The sequence below is a fragment of the Oncorhynchus keta genome, chromosome 6, assembly GCF_023373465.1.
Source record: "Oncorhynchus keta strain PuntledgeMale-10-30-2019 chromosome 6, Oket_V2, whole genome shotgun sequence".
NCBI classification, from domain to species: domain Eukaryota; kingdom Metazoa; phylum Chordata; class Actinopteri; order Salmoniformes; family Salmonidae; genus Oncorhynchus; species Oncorhynchus keta.
The window spans coordinates 9,274,098-9,293,651 of NC_068426.1; the positions used below are offsets into that span (position 1 = coordinate 9,274,098).

The following is a 19,554-nucleotide window of genomic DNA, read 5'->3' on the forward strand; positions in this document are numbered from 1 at the left end:
CTCCGACAATGAAAATGGTAAACGACTGCAGTAGTAGTGATACATTGAATGCCTTAACATAAATTACCACAACCAAACAAACACTGCAGATTAGAAATGATAGGAATTTGGGGCAAATGTAGGCTATTACTGGTGATGTATGCACTGGGCAATTGATAGACACAGCAAACAAAGCTTTGCTGAAACAGGCATCCCCGCGGCCTCCTCAATGGATTAGTCCACTGAGACAGACATCCCCGCGGCCTCCTCAATGGATTAGTCCACTGAGACAGGCACAAATGAGACAGGTGTCTCGGGTGCCATTAAAAATATATATATCATCTTTGCCACTGCTCGCCAAAAAAAATCTTGTTCGACCAATAGCCTATGGACCAAACAATCAACTAAATGGGTTCAGCCCTACTTCCTAAGTAGCCAGCCTCACAAGCGTGTAGCTAGCTATTTTCAGGTTGTTTTGTGCTTTGCTATTGTTATATAATTCTACAAAACATGTATTTTCATAACGTTAGATGGCTTATGGCGCTTACACATAGCCCCTGTATGACTCAGATCCTCGAGCTTTTGTTTAGGTACCTGATCGGCAAGGTCTAGCTATAGCTGGGTCTATAAAGCATGAGTGAAATGCAATATTTTACCCGTTGCTGCTACTATTGATTTGTTTATCCTGCTGCTCAGCCACTTTACCTCCTATCACCAGTATCACTGATATGGTTATTGATAATGTTCTTGCACAAACTGTATATTATTTTGTTCTTTCTCTACAAGCATTGATACTTTCTATTTTTGATATTGCTACTGTGCAAATATGCAAGAAAGCATTTCACTGTACCGTTTACACCTTCTGTATCCCCTGCATGTGACAAATAAACGTTGATGTGATGTAGTGTGTATTTATCAAAGACAACATGAAAGGCACCAAAATCAGATTAGCATGTAGGCCAAGGACTAGATAAAGTCTATTCTGACCTGGAGTTTTTAATTATTGTAAGCTAGCTACTTTTACCTCTTTTAGTCTTGAAATCTCTCGTTGTTTACTACACTACTCACTCTGTTTAAAACGTAGCTTCACATGTGAATCCTTAAAGAGATGGGTGGGGCTAAGGCTAAAAAGGTTGGGAACGATGCTGAATGGGTGTAGACAAAGAAGAGTTCTCCAGTAGGTTTACCAAAACATTCAAGGGCTATTTTTTCAAAAGTGGGGTTTCAAGTTGATAAACTTTCAAAGCAGAATTACTTTCCCATTGTTTGGAGGGCCTGTTGTACCTCTGGCAGTCTATGGGGGTGCCACAGGGTTCAATCCTCAGGCCGACACTCTTCTCTGTATACATCAATGATGTCGCTCTTGCTGCTGGTGATTCTCCGATCCACCTCTCCACAGACGACACCATTCTGTATACTTCTGGCCATCCATTGGACACTGTGATAACTAACCTCCAGACGAGCTTCAATGCCATACAACTCCCATTCCGTGGCCTCCAACTGCTCTTAAGTGCAAGTAAAAAATAAATGCATGGTCTCCAACCAATCACTGCCCGCACCTGCCCACCCGTCCAGCATCACTACTCTGGACGGCTCTGACTAAGAATATGTGGATAACTACAAATACCTAGGTGTCTGGTTAGACTGTAAACTCTCCTTCCAGACTCACATTAAGCATCTCCAATCCGAAATTAAATATAGAATCGGCTTCCTATTTCACAACAAAGCATCCTTCACTCATGCTGCCAAACATACCCTTGTAAAAGGGTACCGATCCTCGACTTCGGCGATGACATTTATAAAATAGCCTCCAACACTCTCCTCAACAAACTGGATGCGGTCTATCACAGTGCCATCCGTTCTGTCACCTAAGCCCCATATACCACCCACCACTGCGAACTCTACGTTGGCTGTCCCTCGTTCTACTCTCGTCGCCAAACCCACTGGCCCCAGGTCATCTACAAGTCTCTGCTAGGTAAAGCCCCACCTTATCTCAGCTCACTGGTCACCATAGCAGCACCCACTCATAGCACGCGCTCCAGCAGGTATATCTCACTGGTCACCCCCAAAGCCAATTACTCCTTCGGCCGCCTTTCCTTCCAGTTCTCTGCTGCCAATGACTGGAACGAACTACAAAAATCACTGAAGCTGGAGACTCATATATCCCTCAGTAGCTTTCAGCACCAGCTGTCAGAGCAGCTCACAAATCACTGCACCTGTACATAGCCAATCTGTAACAGCTAATCCAACTACCTCATCCCCATTCTGTATTTATTTATCTTGCTCCTTTGCACCCCAGTATCTCTACTTGCACATTAATCTTCTGCACATCCACCATTCCTGTGTTTAATTGCTATATTGTAATTACTTCGCCATCATGGCCTGTTGTGCCTATAGGTTCCAAAGTGGGAACTACCCCCCGTTCAGCTCAAACGGTGGCGCAGGGAATGCAAAAATATTCTTAGAAATACTTCACCTCCAGACATTAACAAGTCCAATACCTCAAATGAAAGGTAAACACCTTGTTCATCTAGCCAGCGTGTCAGATTTTTAAAAATGTTTTACGGCGAAAACATAGCACATATTTATGTTAAACCACCACAAAGACAGACAATATACAGCCATTTTGTCGAACAAAAGATACAATCACAAACGTAGGATTAAAAGAAAATTCATTCACTAACCTTTTGAAAATCTTCATCAGATGACAGTAATATGTTTTCTTCGATAATATGCATTTTATATCCATAAATCTCGATTTACATGTTCAGAAAATTCTCCAAAATGTCCAGAGAAATTATAGAAAGCTACACCAGATAACAGAAATACTCATCATAAACTTCGACTAAAGATACATGTTCTACATATAGTTAGAAAGATACACTGGTTCTTAATGCAACCGCTGTGTCACATTTTTTTTATGTTACGGAAAAAGCCTAACATTGCAATAATCTGAGACGGCGCTCAGACGTAACAATATTTCTCCTCTATGTTGGAGTCAACAGCAATACAAAATTACAACATAAATATTCCCTTACCTTAGATGGTCTTCGATCAGAATGTAGTGGAAGGAGTCATACTTACACAATACATCATTTTGTTTCATAATGTTCAATTCTAGTGTCCATGTAGTAGCATATGCACTCTTTCCCAAGCGCGCGTTTCACGCACATGATAATCTTTGCGACACTTACAACAACTCACCCCATAAGGTCAAAGTTCACAGCATATGCACCATTCAACGTTCTACTGAATGAGGACATCTAGTGGAAGACATAGGAAGTGTTTCCAGATCCATAACTTGTTGGAAGGGAGGGGGCGATGATGTCAAAGTTCCCCCAACTTTCAGGATTCCAAAACTAGTTTGGAAGATTGCCTGCCCTGTGAGTTCTGTTATACTCACAGACATAATTCAAACGGTTTTAGAAGCTTCAGAGTGTTTTCTATCCAATAATAATAATAATAATAATATGCATATATTAGCAATTTCGGACAGATTTTTATGCAGTTCACTATGGGCATGCAATTCATCCAAAGGGGAAATACCGCCCCCTATCCTTAACAAGTTTTAACTCTCTCTCACTCACTGTATATAAACTTTTTGTTTTCTTTTTTTTTCAACTGTAATATTGACTGTATGTTTGTTTATTCCATGTGTAACTCTGTTGTATGTGTTGAACTGTTTTGCTTTATCTTGGCCAGGTCGCAGTTTCAAATGAAAACTTGTTCTCAACTGGCCTACCTGGTTAAATAAAGGTGTTCTCAACTAGCCTACCTGGTTAAATAAAGGTGTTCTCAACTAGCCTACCTGGTTAAATAAAGGTGTTCTCAACTAGCCTACCTGGTTAAATAAAGGTGTTCTCAACTAGCCTACCTGGTTAAATAAACGTGAAATAAAAATACATTTAAAAACTGCAGTTTATGATATACTATCTCTACTTTTTTCCAATGTAAAAAAAACACAATTTAAAATTGTTCTAATTAAGGACAAATCAAAGCAGTGAGTCATAAATGGTCATAAAAACCGGTTTAGGCCAATTTGGATGAATTTTTGTATTTACAGAATAGTAGCAAACTACTCAAGTCGATGTGGCACACATCAAGTTTCACGTTTTTAATGTCACATGCACAAGTCCAGTGAAAAGCCTATGTTATCCTAACAACGCATTAATCAATATCAATGTAGTACTATAAAATCAAATATGGTAGAACAAAAACACAAGAGCAATAGAAATAATAACAGGAGAAAGTAGGTCAGCTTCATACAGCGTCAATTCCAATACCATATTTACAATGTGCAAGGATACTAAAGTGATGGAGCTAGATATGTAAAGAGGTAAGGTGGCTAGGCATCAGGATATATGATAAACAGAGTGGCAGCAACTTACATGATGATTGAAGTGAATGTGTGTGTGTTGCAGTGTCAGTGTGCGTGGGTGAGTGTGTTGTTCACAGGAGACTTGTTAATAAATATTACCTTCTGTCAGGATGGAAGCTGTCTTTTTCCATACATCACACACACAACCAATGCTACTGCACCAATACCTACGCAACGACAACTACCTCTTACTTGACTCAACTGATGATGTGGAAACCGGTCACTAGGGGCAACAGCGAGTCCTGTTACCTTCAAGTTGGTTTCGGTTTTGCTAGGGTGTTGTGGACGAGGTGGCAGCCTTAATGCCTAAACTTAACCATGACCTTAAAACTTTGTAGTTAATGCCTAAACCTAACCTTACACTTAGAAATGTGACATTTACCTTGTGGATTGGGATAGCGGTTGGGCATAAGCATTTGCCTCTGATTCCAAAGTTTGCAACTTCAAATCCAGTGGTAGGAATGTGTTTAAGATTTATGTTTTAAGTCTATCCCAAACCTTAACCATTCTGAGTTAATGACAAACCGTAAGATTTCTCCTTAAACACTGTGCTGCACTGACACTGCAGAGAATCCCCTGTGAATACTCTCTCTCTCTGACTCTGGGAGTAAGAAAGAGTTTAACTATCTCTGGAACTCTCCCAGAAGGCTCCCTGGTAACCTCCCTAACGATGGAGGTGTGAATTGCCCTCTACTGCAAGACAATAGTCAGGCTCCGGTTGGGGGATGGTAAGCTGCTTGATGCAGCCTGATAATCACAAACTCCCAGGGTCAGAGAGAGGGCTCAGAGAAGATTTGCTATAGATACTGTCAATATATTACTATGTATTTAATCTGTGAAATGAAACTCTTATACATGTTCTTCATCGGGGCGGCAGGGTAGCCTAGTGGTTAGAGTGTTGGACTGGTAACCAGAAGGTTGCAAGTTCAAATCCCTGAGCTGACAAGGTACAAATCTGTCATTCTGACCCTGAACAGGCAGTCAACCCACTGTTCCTAGGCTGTCATTGAAAATAAGAACTTGTTCTTAACTGACTTGCCTAGTAAAATCAAATTCCTCTGTTGGAAATTTAAATGTTTACAGGGTATTATTTTCCCTCAGAAAACAATTCGAAGCGATTTTACGTTTTTGGGGGGGGGTTTGCTATACAGCCACAGCACTGGTGTCAATAAGGATTTTTCAAGGCTATGTGTTGCATGTACTGTATAGTGAGGACTATTTGATATTGTACACATTGGCAGCTAAAAGTAGAACTGCAGTATACAAACAAAACATTTCCGAATGAGAAAATAAGGGAAGGTGATGAGCCATCGGTGGAAGGTTGTGCGTCATCTGCCTCCTTCAATCCAGCGTGGACACATGTGGCTGAGCTTGTTGCGGACGTTGCTGACGACGTAACTGGGTAACACTTGTCTCTGATCACGGCACATGTCGTTGGCATTTTAATCCCCATTCCAAGACCACTATGTAAGTTACAAATCTATATTGACAAGAAAATAAATGTAAAAAACAAGGCAACTTGCTGTGCGGAAGCAGAATTACACTGTGTTTTATGATGACATATTTGATGACATATGATGATGTTCTGATGACATATTTGATGACATATGATGATGTTCTGATGACATATTTGACACAGCATATGAATACTGTAATGCTGGGGAGTGTATTTATCACACAAACTACCTGTACTTACTTTATTGACAGCTGGCCATTAGGTCCCTCTGGCCGAGGTCTCTTCTTCCAGTTTATTTTTGGCACATGGAAAAAAAATTCTACAACTGCTGGGATTAGGGGGACTGGAAAATCTTTGTCACTGGTTACACAGAGTAAGGTGGGCTCGCGGGTCAGCGGTGTCTTGACATCAGACATTTCTAGCTTTTCCAAGGTTAGCATAAGCAGGTCCCACTTCGCGCAACAAAGACACTCGTCTTCAGTGGGCATCGCTTGGTATTGCCCACAGGTACAGAACCAGTTCTGAGATGACCTGAGTCGGTTCTCATCTGCCGGTTGAATATCTGCCTCAGCCTCTGCCTGCTCCGTTTCTCTATCTCCTTTCTCTGTCTTTCTGTCTTCCTCCATCTATTGAAGCTCGACATCTGTGTATTCCGGTTCAGATAAATAAGGCTTGTCTGCAAATTCAAACATTTTCTCCTAGTATTCGTAGTCACACATGTTGGTTGCGTAGTTGTGCGAAATAAAAAACTAATTAGCTAGCTTGGAAGATTAGCGACTGGCAGCTAGCTAGCAGCTCTGTGTTTACAGTGAATACATTTGTTGTGGACTGACTAGTGTGCTTCTGAAGTATACGCATGCACGCCAATATACGCGCGTCAGAAGTTATCGCTCGAGTTCAAACAAAAACGTTGCAGATAAAGTTCGGTATGACAAAATGTCATGTGTGAACTTCTAAAGAACTGAATCATGATACTGAGAGCTTTGTCGTTTGTAAAAAAGGATGCAATTGGATTATTTCTGGAGTCTTCATTCACCTCTTCTGGAGTCTTTGTTCACCTCTACGCAGACGACACCATTCTGTATACATCTGTATACATCTGGCCCTACAACACTCCTTCCGTGGCCTCTAACTGCTCTTAAACGCAAGTAAAACCAAATGCATGCTTTTCAACCGTTCGCTGCCTGCACTCGCCCGACCGATTAGCATCACTACTCTGGGCGGTTCTCACCTAGAATACGTGGACAACTACAAATTCCTAGGTGTCTGTAAACTAGTCTGTAAACTAGACTGTAAACTCTCCTTCCAGACTCTCCTTCCAGACTCATATCAAACATCTCCCAATCCAAAATCAAATCTAGAATCACCTTTCTATTTCGCAACAAAGCCTCCTTCACTCACGCCGCCAAACATACCCTAGTAAAGCTGACTATCCTTCCGATCCTCGACTTCGGCTATGTCATCTACAAAATAGCTTCTAATACTCTACTCAGCAAATTCGATGCAGTCTATCACAGTGGCATCCGTTTTGTTACCAAAGCCCCTTATACCACCCACCACAGCGACCTGTATGCTCTACTCGGCTGGCCCTCGCTACATTCGTCGCCAGACCCATTGGCTCCAGGTCATCTATAAGTCTATGCTAGGTAAAGCTCTGCCTTATCTCAGCTCACTGGTCACGATAACAACACCCACCCGTAGCACGCGCTCCAACAGGTATATCTCACTGGTCATCCCCAAAGCCAACGCCTCATTTGGCCGCCTTTCCTTCCAGGTCTCTGCTGCCAGTGACTGGAACAAATTGCAAAAATAGCTGAAACTGGAGACTTACATTTCCCTCACTAACTTTAAACATCAGCTATCTGAGCTGCTAACCGATCGCTGCAGCTGTACATAGTCCATCTGTAATTAGCCCACCCAATCTACCTACCTCATCCCCATATTGTTTTTATTTACTTTCCTGCTCTTTTGCACACCAGTATCAATACTTAAACATCATCATCTGCTCATCATCCTCTGCTCATCTATCACCCCAGTATTAATGTGCTAAATTGTAATTACTTCGCTACTATGGCCTATTCCTTGCCTTACCACCTCACGCCATTTGCACACACTGTATATAGACATTCTTTTTTTCTATTGTGTTAAAGATTGTACGCTTGTTCATTCCATGTGTAACTCTGTTGTTGTTTGTGTCGCACTGCTTTGCTTCATCTTGGCCAGGTTGCAGTTGCAAATGAGAACTTGTTCTCAACTAGCCTACCTGGTTAAATAAAGGTGAAATAAATAAAGGTGAAACTTTATGAGACTCAGGAAATCCATTGTCGTTTGGGTGTAGTTTTCTCAAAAACAAGTGAAATTCAAAAAAACATTCTATAACATGCAATTCACATAAATAAAAATAGAGATTAGTGCCTCCCGAGTGACGCAGCGATCTAACATACTGACCACACCACTCCCGTCGCGTTGCAAAATAAATACATGTTATTCACCCACGCTGCTCACACGCGCCAATGATCGTCTGCATTGTCAAGCGCTAAAATAGAAGTTGCTTCCATTTGTGGCGCAGAACGCGCTGCAAGTCCTACCTCTCCGATCTCCTCATTGGCTTTTAGAAGCATACACATTGAAAGATGAACTACAGACCAGTATCCCTTCTTTCTTTTCTCTCCAAAACTCTTGAACGTGCCGTCCTTGGCCAGCGCTCCCGCTATCTCTCTCAGAATGACCTTCTTGATCCAAATCAGTCAGGTTTCAAGACTAGTCATTCAACTGAGACTGCTCTTCTCTGTATCACGGAGGCACTCCGCACTGCTAAAGCTAACTCTCTCTCCTCTGCTCTCATCCTTCTAGACCTATCGGCTGCCTTCGAAACTGTGAACCATCAGATCCTCCTCTCCACCCTCTCCGAGTTGGGCAATGATTGCGTCCTACCTGACAGGTCGCTCCTACCAGGTGGCGTGGCGAGAATCTATCTCCTCACCACGCGCTCTCACCACTGGTGTCCCCCAGGGCTCTGTTCTAGGCCCTCTCCTATTCTCGCTATACACCAAGTCACTTGGCTCTGTCATAACCTCACATGGTCTCTCCTATCATTGCTATGCAGACGACACACAATTAATCTTCTCCTTTCCCCCTTCTGATGACCAGGTGAATCGCATCTCTGCATGTCTGGCAGACATATCAGTGTGGATGACGGATCACCACCTCAAGCTGAACCTCGGCAAGACGGAGCTGCTCTTCCTCCCGGGGAAGGACTGCCCGTTCCATGATCTCGCCATCACGGTTGACAACTCCATTGTGTCCTCCTCCCAGAGCGCTAAGAACCTTCGCGTGATCCTGTCGTTCTCAACTAACATCAAGGCGGTGGCCCGTTCCTGTAGGTTCATGCTCTACAACATCCGCAGAGTACGACCCTGCCTCACACAGGAAGCGGCGCAGGTCCTAATCCAGGCACTTGTCATCTCCCGTCTGGATTACTGCAACTCGCTGTTGGCTGGGCTCCCTGCCTGTGCCATTAAACCCCTACAACTCATCCAGAACGCCGCAGCCCGTCTGGTGTTCAACCTTCCCAAGTTCTCTCACGTCACCCCGCTCCTCCGCTCTCTCCACTGGCTTCCAGTTGAAGCTCGCATCCGCTACAAGACCATGGTGCTTGCCTACGGAGCTGTGAGGGGAACGGCACCTCAGTACCTCCAGGCTCTGATCAGGCCCTACACCCAAACAAGGGCACTGCGTTCATCCACCTCTGGCCTGCTCGCCTCCCTACCACTGAGGAAGTACAGTTCCCGCTCAGCCCAGTCAAAACTGTTCGCTGCTCTGGCTCCCCAATGGTGGAACACACTCCCTCACGACGCCAGGACAGCGGAGTCAATCACCACCTTCCGGAGACACCTGAAACCCCACCTCTTTAAGGAATACCTAGGATAGGATAAAGTAATCCTTCCCACCCCCCCCCCCCTTAAAATATTTAGATGCACTATTGTAAAGTGGCTGTTCCACTGGATGTCATAAGGTGAATGCACCAATTTGTAAGTCGCTCTGGATAAGAGCGTCTGCTAAATGACTTAAATGTAAATGTAAATGTAATGAACTGAGGTCGGTTGGTCGTGGTAATACACCATTTTATGAAAGATGCCAATCGCCATATAAAGTCCAAAGAAGAAAAAAGCCTGGAAGGAGGAGAGATGACAAGAAAAGATTCTGTTGACTGTTTAATGTGTGGATTAATTGGTGGAGTAGAGGACCTTGTGCATTTCAGGTAAAATAACAACTCAACGTTTATATCCCAGGACAAATTAGCAAGCAACAGCAAGTTGGCTAAATAGGACAAAATAGCTAGAAACTGCAAGCTAGCCAGTTAAATTGCCATAAATATTGAATACTTTTTGACCGGTCCAAATTAATATAATTGGTTCAGAGTTTGTTTTGATATTTCAACCTGCATGTCGTGATCACGTTTGGTATGAGGGGACAACATCAATTTGCGCACGCGTCTGGTTTGGGCATGCACTCGCGTCCATTTTGGGCATGGTGTGAGGCCCTGCATCACAGTGCCAGAGGTGTCACTACAGTCCAGTGTTGTCAGGGTTAGGGGAGGGTTTGACCGGCTGGGATGTCCTCGTTCCACTGCATCACAGTGCCAGAGGTGTCACTACAGTCCAGCGTTGTCAGGGTTAGGGGAGGGTTTGACCGGCTGGGATGTCCTCGTTCCACTGCATCACAGTGCCAGAGGTGTCACTACAGTCCAGCGTTGTCAGGGTTAGGGGAGGGTTTGACCGGCTGGGATGTCCTCGTTCCACTGCATCACAGTGCCAGAGGTGTCACTACAGTCCAGCGTTGTCAGGGTTAGGGGAGGGTTTGACCGGCTGGGATGTCCTCGTTCCACTGCATCACAGTGCCAGAGGTGTCACTACAGTCCAGCGTTGTCAGGGTTAGGGGAGGGTTTGACCGGCTGGGATGTCCTCGTTCCACTGCATCACAGTGCCAGAGGTGTCACTACAGTCCAGCGTTGTCAGGGTTAGGGGGGAGGGTTTGACCGGCTGGGATGTCCTCGTTCCACTGCATCACAGTGCCAGAGGTGTCACTACAGTCCAGCGTTGTCAGGGTTAGGGGAGGGTTTGACCGGCTGGGATGTCCTCGTTCCACTGCATCACAGTGCCAGAGGTGTCACTACAGTCCAGCGTTGTCAGGGTTAGGGGAGGGTTTGACCGGCTGGGATGTCCTCGTTCCACTGCATCACAGTGCCAGAGGTGTCACTACAGTCCAGCGTTGTCAGGGTTAGGGGAGGGTTTGACCGGCTGGGATGTCCTCGTTCCACTGCATCACAGTGCCAGAGGTGTCACTACAGTCCAGCGTTGTCAGGGTTAGGGGAGGGTTTGACCGGCTGGGATGTCCTCGTTCCACTGCATCACAGTGCCAGAGGTGTCACTACAGTCCAGCGTTGTCAGGGTTAGGGGAGGGTTTAACCGGCTGGGATGTCCTCGTTCCATTGTGCTCTAGCGATTCCTTGTGGCGGCCAGGCTCTGACTTCGGTCACCAGCTGTACTGTGTTTCCTCCGACACATTGGTCGGAGTGGGCAGCGTGTCAAGAAGCAGTGTGGATTGGTTGGGTCATGTTTTGGAGGACGCATGGTTCTCGACCATTGCCTCTCCCGAGTCCGTATGGGAGTTGCAGAGATGGGACAAGACTGTAACTACCAATTAGATATCATGAAAAAGGGGTTCAAATCCCCCCCAAAACAAATATATACAGTACCAGTCAAAGGTTTTGACACACCTACTAATTACAGGGTTTTTATTTATTTTTACTATTTCCTCCATTGTAGAATAATAGTGAAGACGTCAAAACTATGAAATAACTCATATGGAATGCCAAGAGTGTGCAAAGCTGTCATCAAGGCAAAGGGTGGCTACTTTGAAGAATCTCAAATATAAAATATACTGTATTGTACCACTTTTTTGGGTTACTACATGATTCCATTTCTTTTATTTCATAGTTGTAATTGATGTATTCTCTATTATTCTACAACACCCGTGCCAATATATCCTCCAAACACCGGCATTAATTATTACTTTCAGATTGTCCCTCCTCACGAGGGAGAGGAAATGAGAGAATATCTTACAGATATGTGGTAACAGTATTTACAAGGCAATGTTTTTTTTAAACCTACAGAAGGCAAATCACTTCTGCAAAACTAAATATAAATGATGATATTTTAGTCTTCAACATTACTTTGTTTCCATGTATTTGTTATGCCTTTTCCATCGGTGTGACCAGAAATCAAAACCTTTGCTTATTTCTTATATTGTTTATGATGGAAAATGGATGAAAAAATGTATCTATGCCTTCATTTCCCAAGCATATATTCTCTTAGCTTTCATCTGACACCAAATTTGATATGCTCTTATGAACTTCACATGGTGGTGCTCATGGGTCATTTTACATGGAAATGACCTTGTCCCATCTCTCTTTCTCTACCCTCTCTCAATACAATTTCAAGTCAAGTTAAGGGCATTATTGGCATGGGAAACATATGTTAACTTTTCCAAAGCAAATTAAATAGATAATAAACAATAAACAATCAAAATTAACAGTAAACATTACACAGACGTTTGAAAAGAATAAAGACATTCCAGATGTCATATTATGTCTATATACAGAGTTGTAAATGTGCAAATAGTTAAAGAAAATAAATAACCGTTGTATTCTCTCTCTCTCCCTCTCATTATTTTTCTCCATTCATGCCTCCCTCCCTCTCTCTCTCATTATTTTTCTCCATCCATCCCTCCCTCTCTCTCTCTCTCCCTCCCTCGTTTTTTTCTCTCTCCCTCCCTCATTTTTTTCTCCATCCATCCCTCCCTCTCTCTATCATTATTTTGCTCCCTCACCCCCCCCTCTCTCCCCCTCCCTCTCTCTGTGTGTTAGTAGTGAAGTAAAGGTGACAGAGATAACTGTATCATAGACAAACCACCTCCACATTACACCACATTTCATCACTTCTACTGACAGACAGCATGCATATTCAGCAAACACACAACTATACGGACATGTATCATGTGTGTGTGTGTGTGCGTGTGTGTGTGGGGGGCTGGAAGAAACTCAGACGGAATTGTAAACAAACAAGCACACACACCACTGGCCTGTTCCTTAAAGCCCACACACACAGCCACCGCCCCCCAGTCCAGTCCAGTGTAGGCCCAGATGTTTTCCTTAGTAATGAGGATAGAGTCCAGCTTGAAGATGGGACAAACCAAAGTGGCCTAACCGATAATGATCTGTGTGTGTGTGTGTGTGTGTGTGTGTGTGTGTGTGTGTGTGTGTGTGAGACCCAAGTTATTCTCTCCATCTTCTGATGTTACGCAGACCTTTTCCATTCCATTCAGTGCGGCTCATTCAGCCGTACAATACATTTGTCACCCAACAGCTTCTTTCCGAATAATTGCCTGTCAGTCTATTTCACCATGAACATGATGATGACTCACCTAATTTATGTGCGCGTGTGTGTTTGTCTGTGACACAGAGATATGGTTCCACAATTGCAAAGCTGCTGTTTATCCAGACAGACACACACGTGTACCCTTTAAATAGTGTGCTGAAGTTGGATTTGAACCGGAAGTAGGCGAGCATTACAAATGTCAATTTCTTTCTAGCAACATTGGAGCTTTACAGAAACCGACATACATCTCCGTCTCTCCCTCTCTTCCGCTCTGTCTCTGTAAACAGTCCCGGCCCCCGGACTATCTTGGCGCCTGTTCCTCGCGCCACTGTCTCATCACCCGCTCGAGAATGTAATAAAACATGTCAGAAAGCTTCTGTTGAGGCGCACGCATGCCCACACGCACATACACACACACACCGATAACTGTAAACTGCAGTGCAGCAGCAGTCTTCTATTTTAAAGAATAATATAAAGTGATATGGATAAATATTTTATTTCCGCCGAACGGCGCCGAGTTTTACAGATGTAGGATCTTAATTTGAGCCAATTTGATACAGCAGGAAAATACTCCTACAGCAACAGGAAATGTGAATTATAATAAAGATTATAATGAATGGACATTTTTGTAGGAGTTGATACACGTCTGAAATTTCAAATTGAAAATTACAAACTTCAGATACCTTTTTAAACTTCAAATACACTACATATTTAAATTTCTTTCATTGCTGGAAAGTTCTCATGCAACAGGGTGATCAAATGAATGTCCTACATCTGTATGTTAAAGGGATAGTTCTGGATTTTGGCAATGAGGCCCTTTTTCTACTTCTCCAGAGTCAAATGAACTTGAGGATACCATTTTTATGTCTCTGCTTCCAGTATGAAGGAAATTCCTATCTAGAGTTTATGCAATTGTCTACTTGAGATTCCAGTCTTTGTGCTAAACTACAGCAGTTAGCATTTTCTCGTAAAACTACCTCTAACTTCCTTCGTCCTGGACGCAAATAAAAACGGTATTCACAAATTAATCTGACTCTAGGAATAAAGTCCAGAATTTCATTGCCAAAATCCCAAACTATCCATTTAACTGGTACCTCATCTAATGACGCTATGACAGTCCAAAATGCTCCAGGAGTTGACAGTATATTTGGAACCCAGTTAGCACATAATGTTCTGAGAACCTTATGTTTCTTAGACCTTCCCACAACTTTGTTGGAATGATGTGCAGGATAATTGCTTGGCCTTGGAACATTCTCAGCACATTTAAGGAACTTTTCTTGGTATTTCACATAACGTTTCCTAAAAGTTAAAACATGGTTTCCTTTGAAATGGGGTCTGTTTGAATAGACAGCTTTATATCGGTAAAATAATTGGCATGCTAGAGCCATCCTTGGAGGCGCAGTGGACTAATTCCATGGATAAAGAACAGAAGATTATAGATTGGAATCTCACTGATGCCGTGTCACAATAATACATGTTTGCGTGATTAATCTCAAGGAAATACATTTCTATGAGTCCTATCTGTGCTTGGAATAAAAAAGAAGTTTACCCAAAATAAAGCTATCAGTGTTACTAAAAGTTGTATTGAAACATATAGCTAAAGTTTAATTAAGGAGGTTTTTTTTTCATTTTTTACTTGAAATATCCTGAAATTTGACTTCTCAGAGCGTTAATAAAACCTCCCAGGAAAACATTCAATGAACCAGAGTGAAATGTTCTCAGAACCTCCCTGCAACCAGAGTAAAATGTTCTCAGAACCTCCCTGGATCCAGAGTAAAATGTTCTCAGAACCTCCCTGCAACCAGAGTAAAATGTTCTCAGAACCTCCCTGGAACCAGAGTAAAATGTTCTCAGAACCTCCCTGCAACCAGAGTAAAATGTTCTCAGAACCTCCCTGGAACCAGAGTAAAATGTTCTCAGAACCTCCCTGCAACCAGAGTAAAATGTTCTCAGAACCTCCCTGCAACCAGAGTAAAATGTTCTCAGAACCTGCCTGGATCAAGAGTAAAATGTTCTCAGAACCTGCCTGGATCAAGAGTAAAATGTTCTCAGAACCTGCCTGGAAATAGAGTAAAATGTTCTCAGAACCTGCCTGGATCCAGAGTAAAATGTTCTCAGAACCTGCCTGGAAACAGAGTAAAATGTTCTCAGAACCTCCCTGGAACCAGAGTAAAATGTTCTCAGAACCTCCCTGCAACCAGAGTAAAATGTTCTCAGAACCTGCCTGGATCAAGAGTAAAATGTTCTCAGAACCTGCCTGGATCCAGAGTAAAATGTTCTCAGAACCTGCCTGGAAACAGAGTAAAATGTTCTCAGAACCTGCCTGGAAACAGAGTAAAATGTTCTCAGAACCTGCCTGGAAACAGAGTAAAATGTTCTCAGAACCTGCCTGGAAACAGAGTAAAATGTTCTCAGAACCTGCCTGGATCCAGAGTAAAATGTTCTCAGAACCTGCCTGGAAACAGAGTAAAATGTTCTCAGAACCTCCCTGCAACCTAAAAATAAACCTTCCTAGAACAGGCAACATTTTCACTTAAAATGTTTTTTAAACCTTGATTTAACTAGGCAAGTCATCAACAAATTCTTATTTACAATAAGGCCTGCTGGGAAGGGGGCTGGGATAAGAAAATAACAACATTAAAAAAATATGGCAAAGCACATCACGAAAAGAGAGACGCCACAACAACACATAAAGAGAGACCAAACTTCTGTTCTCAGAATGTTTTAAAAACCTTCAGTTTTTCTGGTCAGAAAATGTACTGGCTTCTTCCCACAACCAATGTGAAGCCAAAAACATGATTCCCACAACTTCCAAGGAACCAAATGTGCTAGCTGGGAAGTTATACACACACCTCTATGCAGACCTTTCTGTGGACTAGACACAAGCGCGCACATACACTTGGATATTTGAGAAACACTGTAGTCGACAGTAGAGCCTACACATATACCTACCACACACAAGGGATACACATAATCCCAAATGCATATCACGATAGAACGCTAGTCTACTGTAGGTTGGTCATCAACAACAGATATTCCCAAAACTGTCGTAATCCGTGCAGCAACATATCACAGTCAAAGACATTCTCAACAACACACTGTAAATGTGACAAATTCACAAAAAACAAAAAAACAAATGGCCGATTAAACACTACAGCGATATAGGCTCACAAAAAATATATATTTTTCTTACCTCTTCCAAACATGACGGCGATTGTTCTACCGGTCTAGTATCCCAGTTTGAGTTCCATCCTGCTTGGACGTCTCCGGGAGAATGTAGGTTTCTCGTCTGGTACTCCGCAATAAAACTGCCAGTTTGATTTTTTGAACCGTTTTGGATGAATCCTTTGATCGTTGGTGATTTCGTTGTCCCTCGCGAATCACTGTTACATTTCCTCTGGTCTGAAATGAACAGTGTTGACAGGTAGAGTTGAAAACACACCCGCAGATATTCCGATATAGACGAAGTTAAATCATCTGAAATAATCTATTCAAGATGCCCTATCTATCCATAAACACACTGCAGGCGCTTCTGTTTTGCCGGTGTCGCACGCTGTAAACTCGGCTCTTTATGGACACCTGAGCTTTTTAATTCTAGCCCACTGTAGCCTAGTCTTTATTCAAGCAATTCGGTTGAAAAGAGAAAGCTATAACTTTCTCGCTGTCGTCTGAATGTTATGTGGCACAAATAGATGAATATCCGTTATGGAAGACCGTTTGCCATTCCGAGGTTTTAGCTCTCGAAATTGACAAAACAATATATCCATTCCCCAAAAATCACTTGTTATTGGACAAGGCAGGAATGCGGAATGGGTCAGTGCCTTCCCCGGTCTCCGTTACTGGCTGGCTCGCGGCAGCGCTTTCAATCTCCCTTCTCTCGAGGAGATGATCTGACGGATGACGAGAACAGACCGTGGAGCGTGCGCCGCGTGTCTCACCATTATTTCTCTGCCGCTGTCTCTCTACAGCACTGAGATATTCTCTCTCTCTCTCTCTCTCTCTCTCTCTCTCTCTCTCTCTCTCAACAATAAAGACATTACAAATATTATACATCACAGCATATATATATATATATATATATATATATATTTGCAATGACTTTATTGTTGTAACGATGTACAAATGGTCACAGAACACAAGGGAAAATAAATAAGCATAAATATGGGTTGTATTTACAATGGTGTTTGTTCTTCACTGGTTGCCCTTTTCTTGTGGCAACAGGTCACAAATCTTGCTGCTGTGATGGCACACTGTGGAATTTCACCCAGTAGATATGGGAGTTTATCAAAATTGGATTTGTTTTCGAATTCTTTGTGGATCTGTGTAATCTGAGGGAAATATGTATTTCTAATATGGTCATATGTTGGACAGGAGGTTAGGAAGTGCAGCTCAGTTTCCACCTCATTTTGTGGGCAGTGTGGACATAGCCTGTCTTCTCTTGAGAGCCAGGTCTGTCTACGGCGGCCTTTCTCAATAGCAAGGCTATGCTCACTGAGTCTGTACATAGTCAAAGCTTTCCTTAAGTTTGGGTCAGTCACAGTGGTCAGGTATTCTGCCACTGTGTTCTCTGTTTAGGGCCAAATAGCATTCTAGTTTGCGCTGTTTTTTTGTTAATTCTTTCCAATGTGTCAAGTAATTATCTTTTTGTTTTCTCATGATTTGGTTGGGTCTAATTGTGCTGCTGTCCTGGGGCTCGTTCACAGCTTTGTGGAAGTTTCCGTAGTGTATGTCTGTATTGTTTTAGTGATTCACCATAGTGAAGGCGTAGACTCAGGTTTTCCGGGTCTCTATGTTTTTGGTTGGATAGGTTTCTCAATTTCTTTCTGAGATTTTTGCATTCTTCATCAAACCATTTGTCATTGTTGTTCATTTTCTTCGGTTTTCTATTTGAGATTTTTAGATTTGATAGGGGAGCTGAGAGGTCAAATATACTGTTACGATTTTCTACTGCCAAGTTTACACCTTCACTATAACAGTGGAACGTTTTACCCAGGAAATTGTCTAAAAGGGATTGAATTTGTTGTTGCCTAATTGTTTTTTGGTAGGTTTCCAAACTGCATTCCTTCCATCTATAGCATGTCTTAATGTTACTCAGTTCCTTTGGCTTTGATGCCTCATGATTGAGTATTGCTCTGTTCAAGTAGACTGTGATTTTGCTGTGGTCTGATAGGGGTGTTAGTGGGCTGACTGTGAACACTCTGAGAGACTCTGGGTTGAGGTCAGTGATAAAGTAGTCTACAGTACTACTGCCAAGAGATGAGCTATAGGTGTACCTACCATAGGAGTCCCCTCGAAGCCTACCATTGACTATGTACATACCCAGCGTGTGACAGAGCTGCAGGAGTTGTGACCCATTTTTGTTGGTTATGTTGTCATAGTTGTGGTTCTGGCATTTAGGTCTCCACAGATTAATACATGTCCCTGGAAATGATTGATTTCCCCCTCCAGGATGGAGAAGCTGTCTTCATTAAAGTATGGGGATTCTAGTGGGGGGATATAGGTGGCACACAGGAGGACATTTCTCTGTTAAGATCATTTCTAGCCAAATGTAAAATGTTCCTGTTTTGATTCATTTAATGGAGTGAGTTAGGTCTGCTCTATACCAAATTAGCATACCCCCTGAGTCCCTTCCCTGTTTCACACCTGGTAGTTTGGTGGATGGGACTACCAGCTCTCTGTAACCTAGAGGGTAACCAGTGGGTCCGTCTCCTCTATACCACCCACCTGGTAGTGTGGTGGATGGGACTACCTGCTCTCTGTAACCTAGAGGGTAACCAGTGGGTCCGTCTCTCTCTCTCTCTCTCTCTCTCTCTGTCTCTCTCTCTGTCTGTCTGTCTGTCTGTCTGTCTGTCTGTCTGTCTGTCTGTCTGTCTGTCTGTCTGTCTGTCTGTCTGTCTGTCTGTCTGTCTGTCTGTCTGTCTGTCTGTCTGTCTGTCTGTCTGCCTCTCTGTCTGTCTGTCTGCCTCTCTGTCTGTCTGTCTGCCTCTCTGTCTGTCTGTCTGCCTCTCTGTCTGTCTGTCTGTCTGCCTCTCTGTCTGTCTGCCTCTCTGTCTGTCTGTCTGTCTGCCTCTCTGTCTGTCTGTCTGTCTGCCTCTCTGTCTGTCTGTCTGCCTCTCTGTCTGTCTGTGTATATATAGTCTGTCTATCTGCCTCTCTATCTATCTCAACTTGAACTCAACTATCACTATAGCTTTGACCAATTCCCAGAAGTTTGTAAGACCCTGATTAATGAAGAATTAGACAAAGCCCACAGTCTGCAATAGATCAATCCTTTATTCAGAGAGTACTCTGAAGTCGAAAAT

General features: G+C 43.0%; 1 protein-coding gene across 1 annotated transcript in view; it reads right to left on the reverse strand.

The window, feature by feature from the left end:
• The window catches only part of LOC118384899 (reticulon-4 receptor-like 1), a 229,373-nt gene extending 212,180 nt beyond the window's left edge, over window positions 1-17,193 (reverse strand). Inside the window, exon 1 of the mRNA XM_035771588.2 lies at window positions 16,446-17,193. Coding sequence (XP_035627481.1) covers window positions 16,446-16,458 — 13 coding nt within the window. The 5' untranslated portion in view covers window positions 16,459-17,193. The remainder of the gene's footprint in view (window positions 1-16,445) is intronic.
• Between the last annotated feature and the right edge of the window lie 2,361 nt (window positions 17,194-19,554).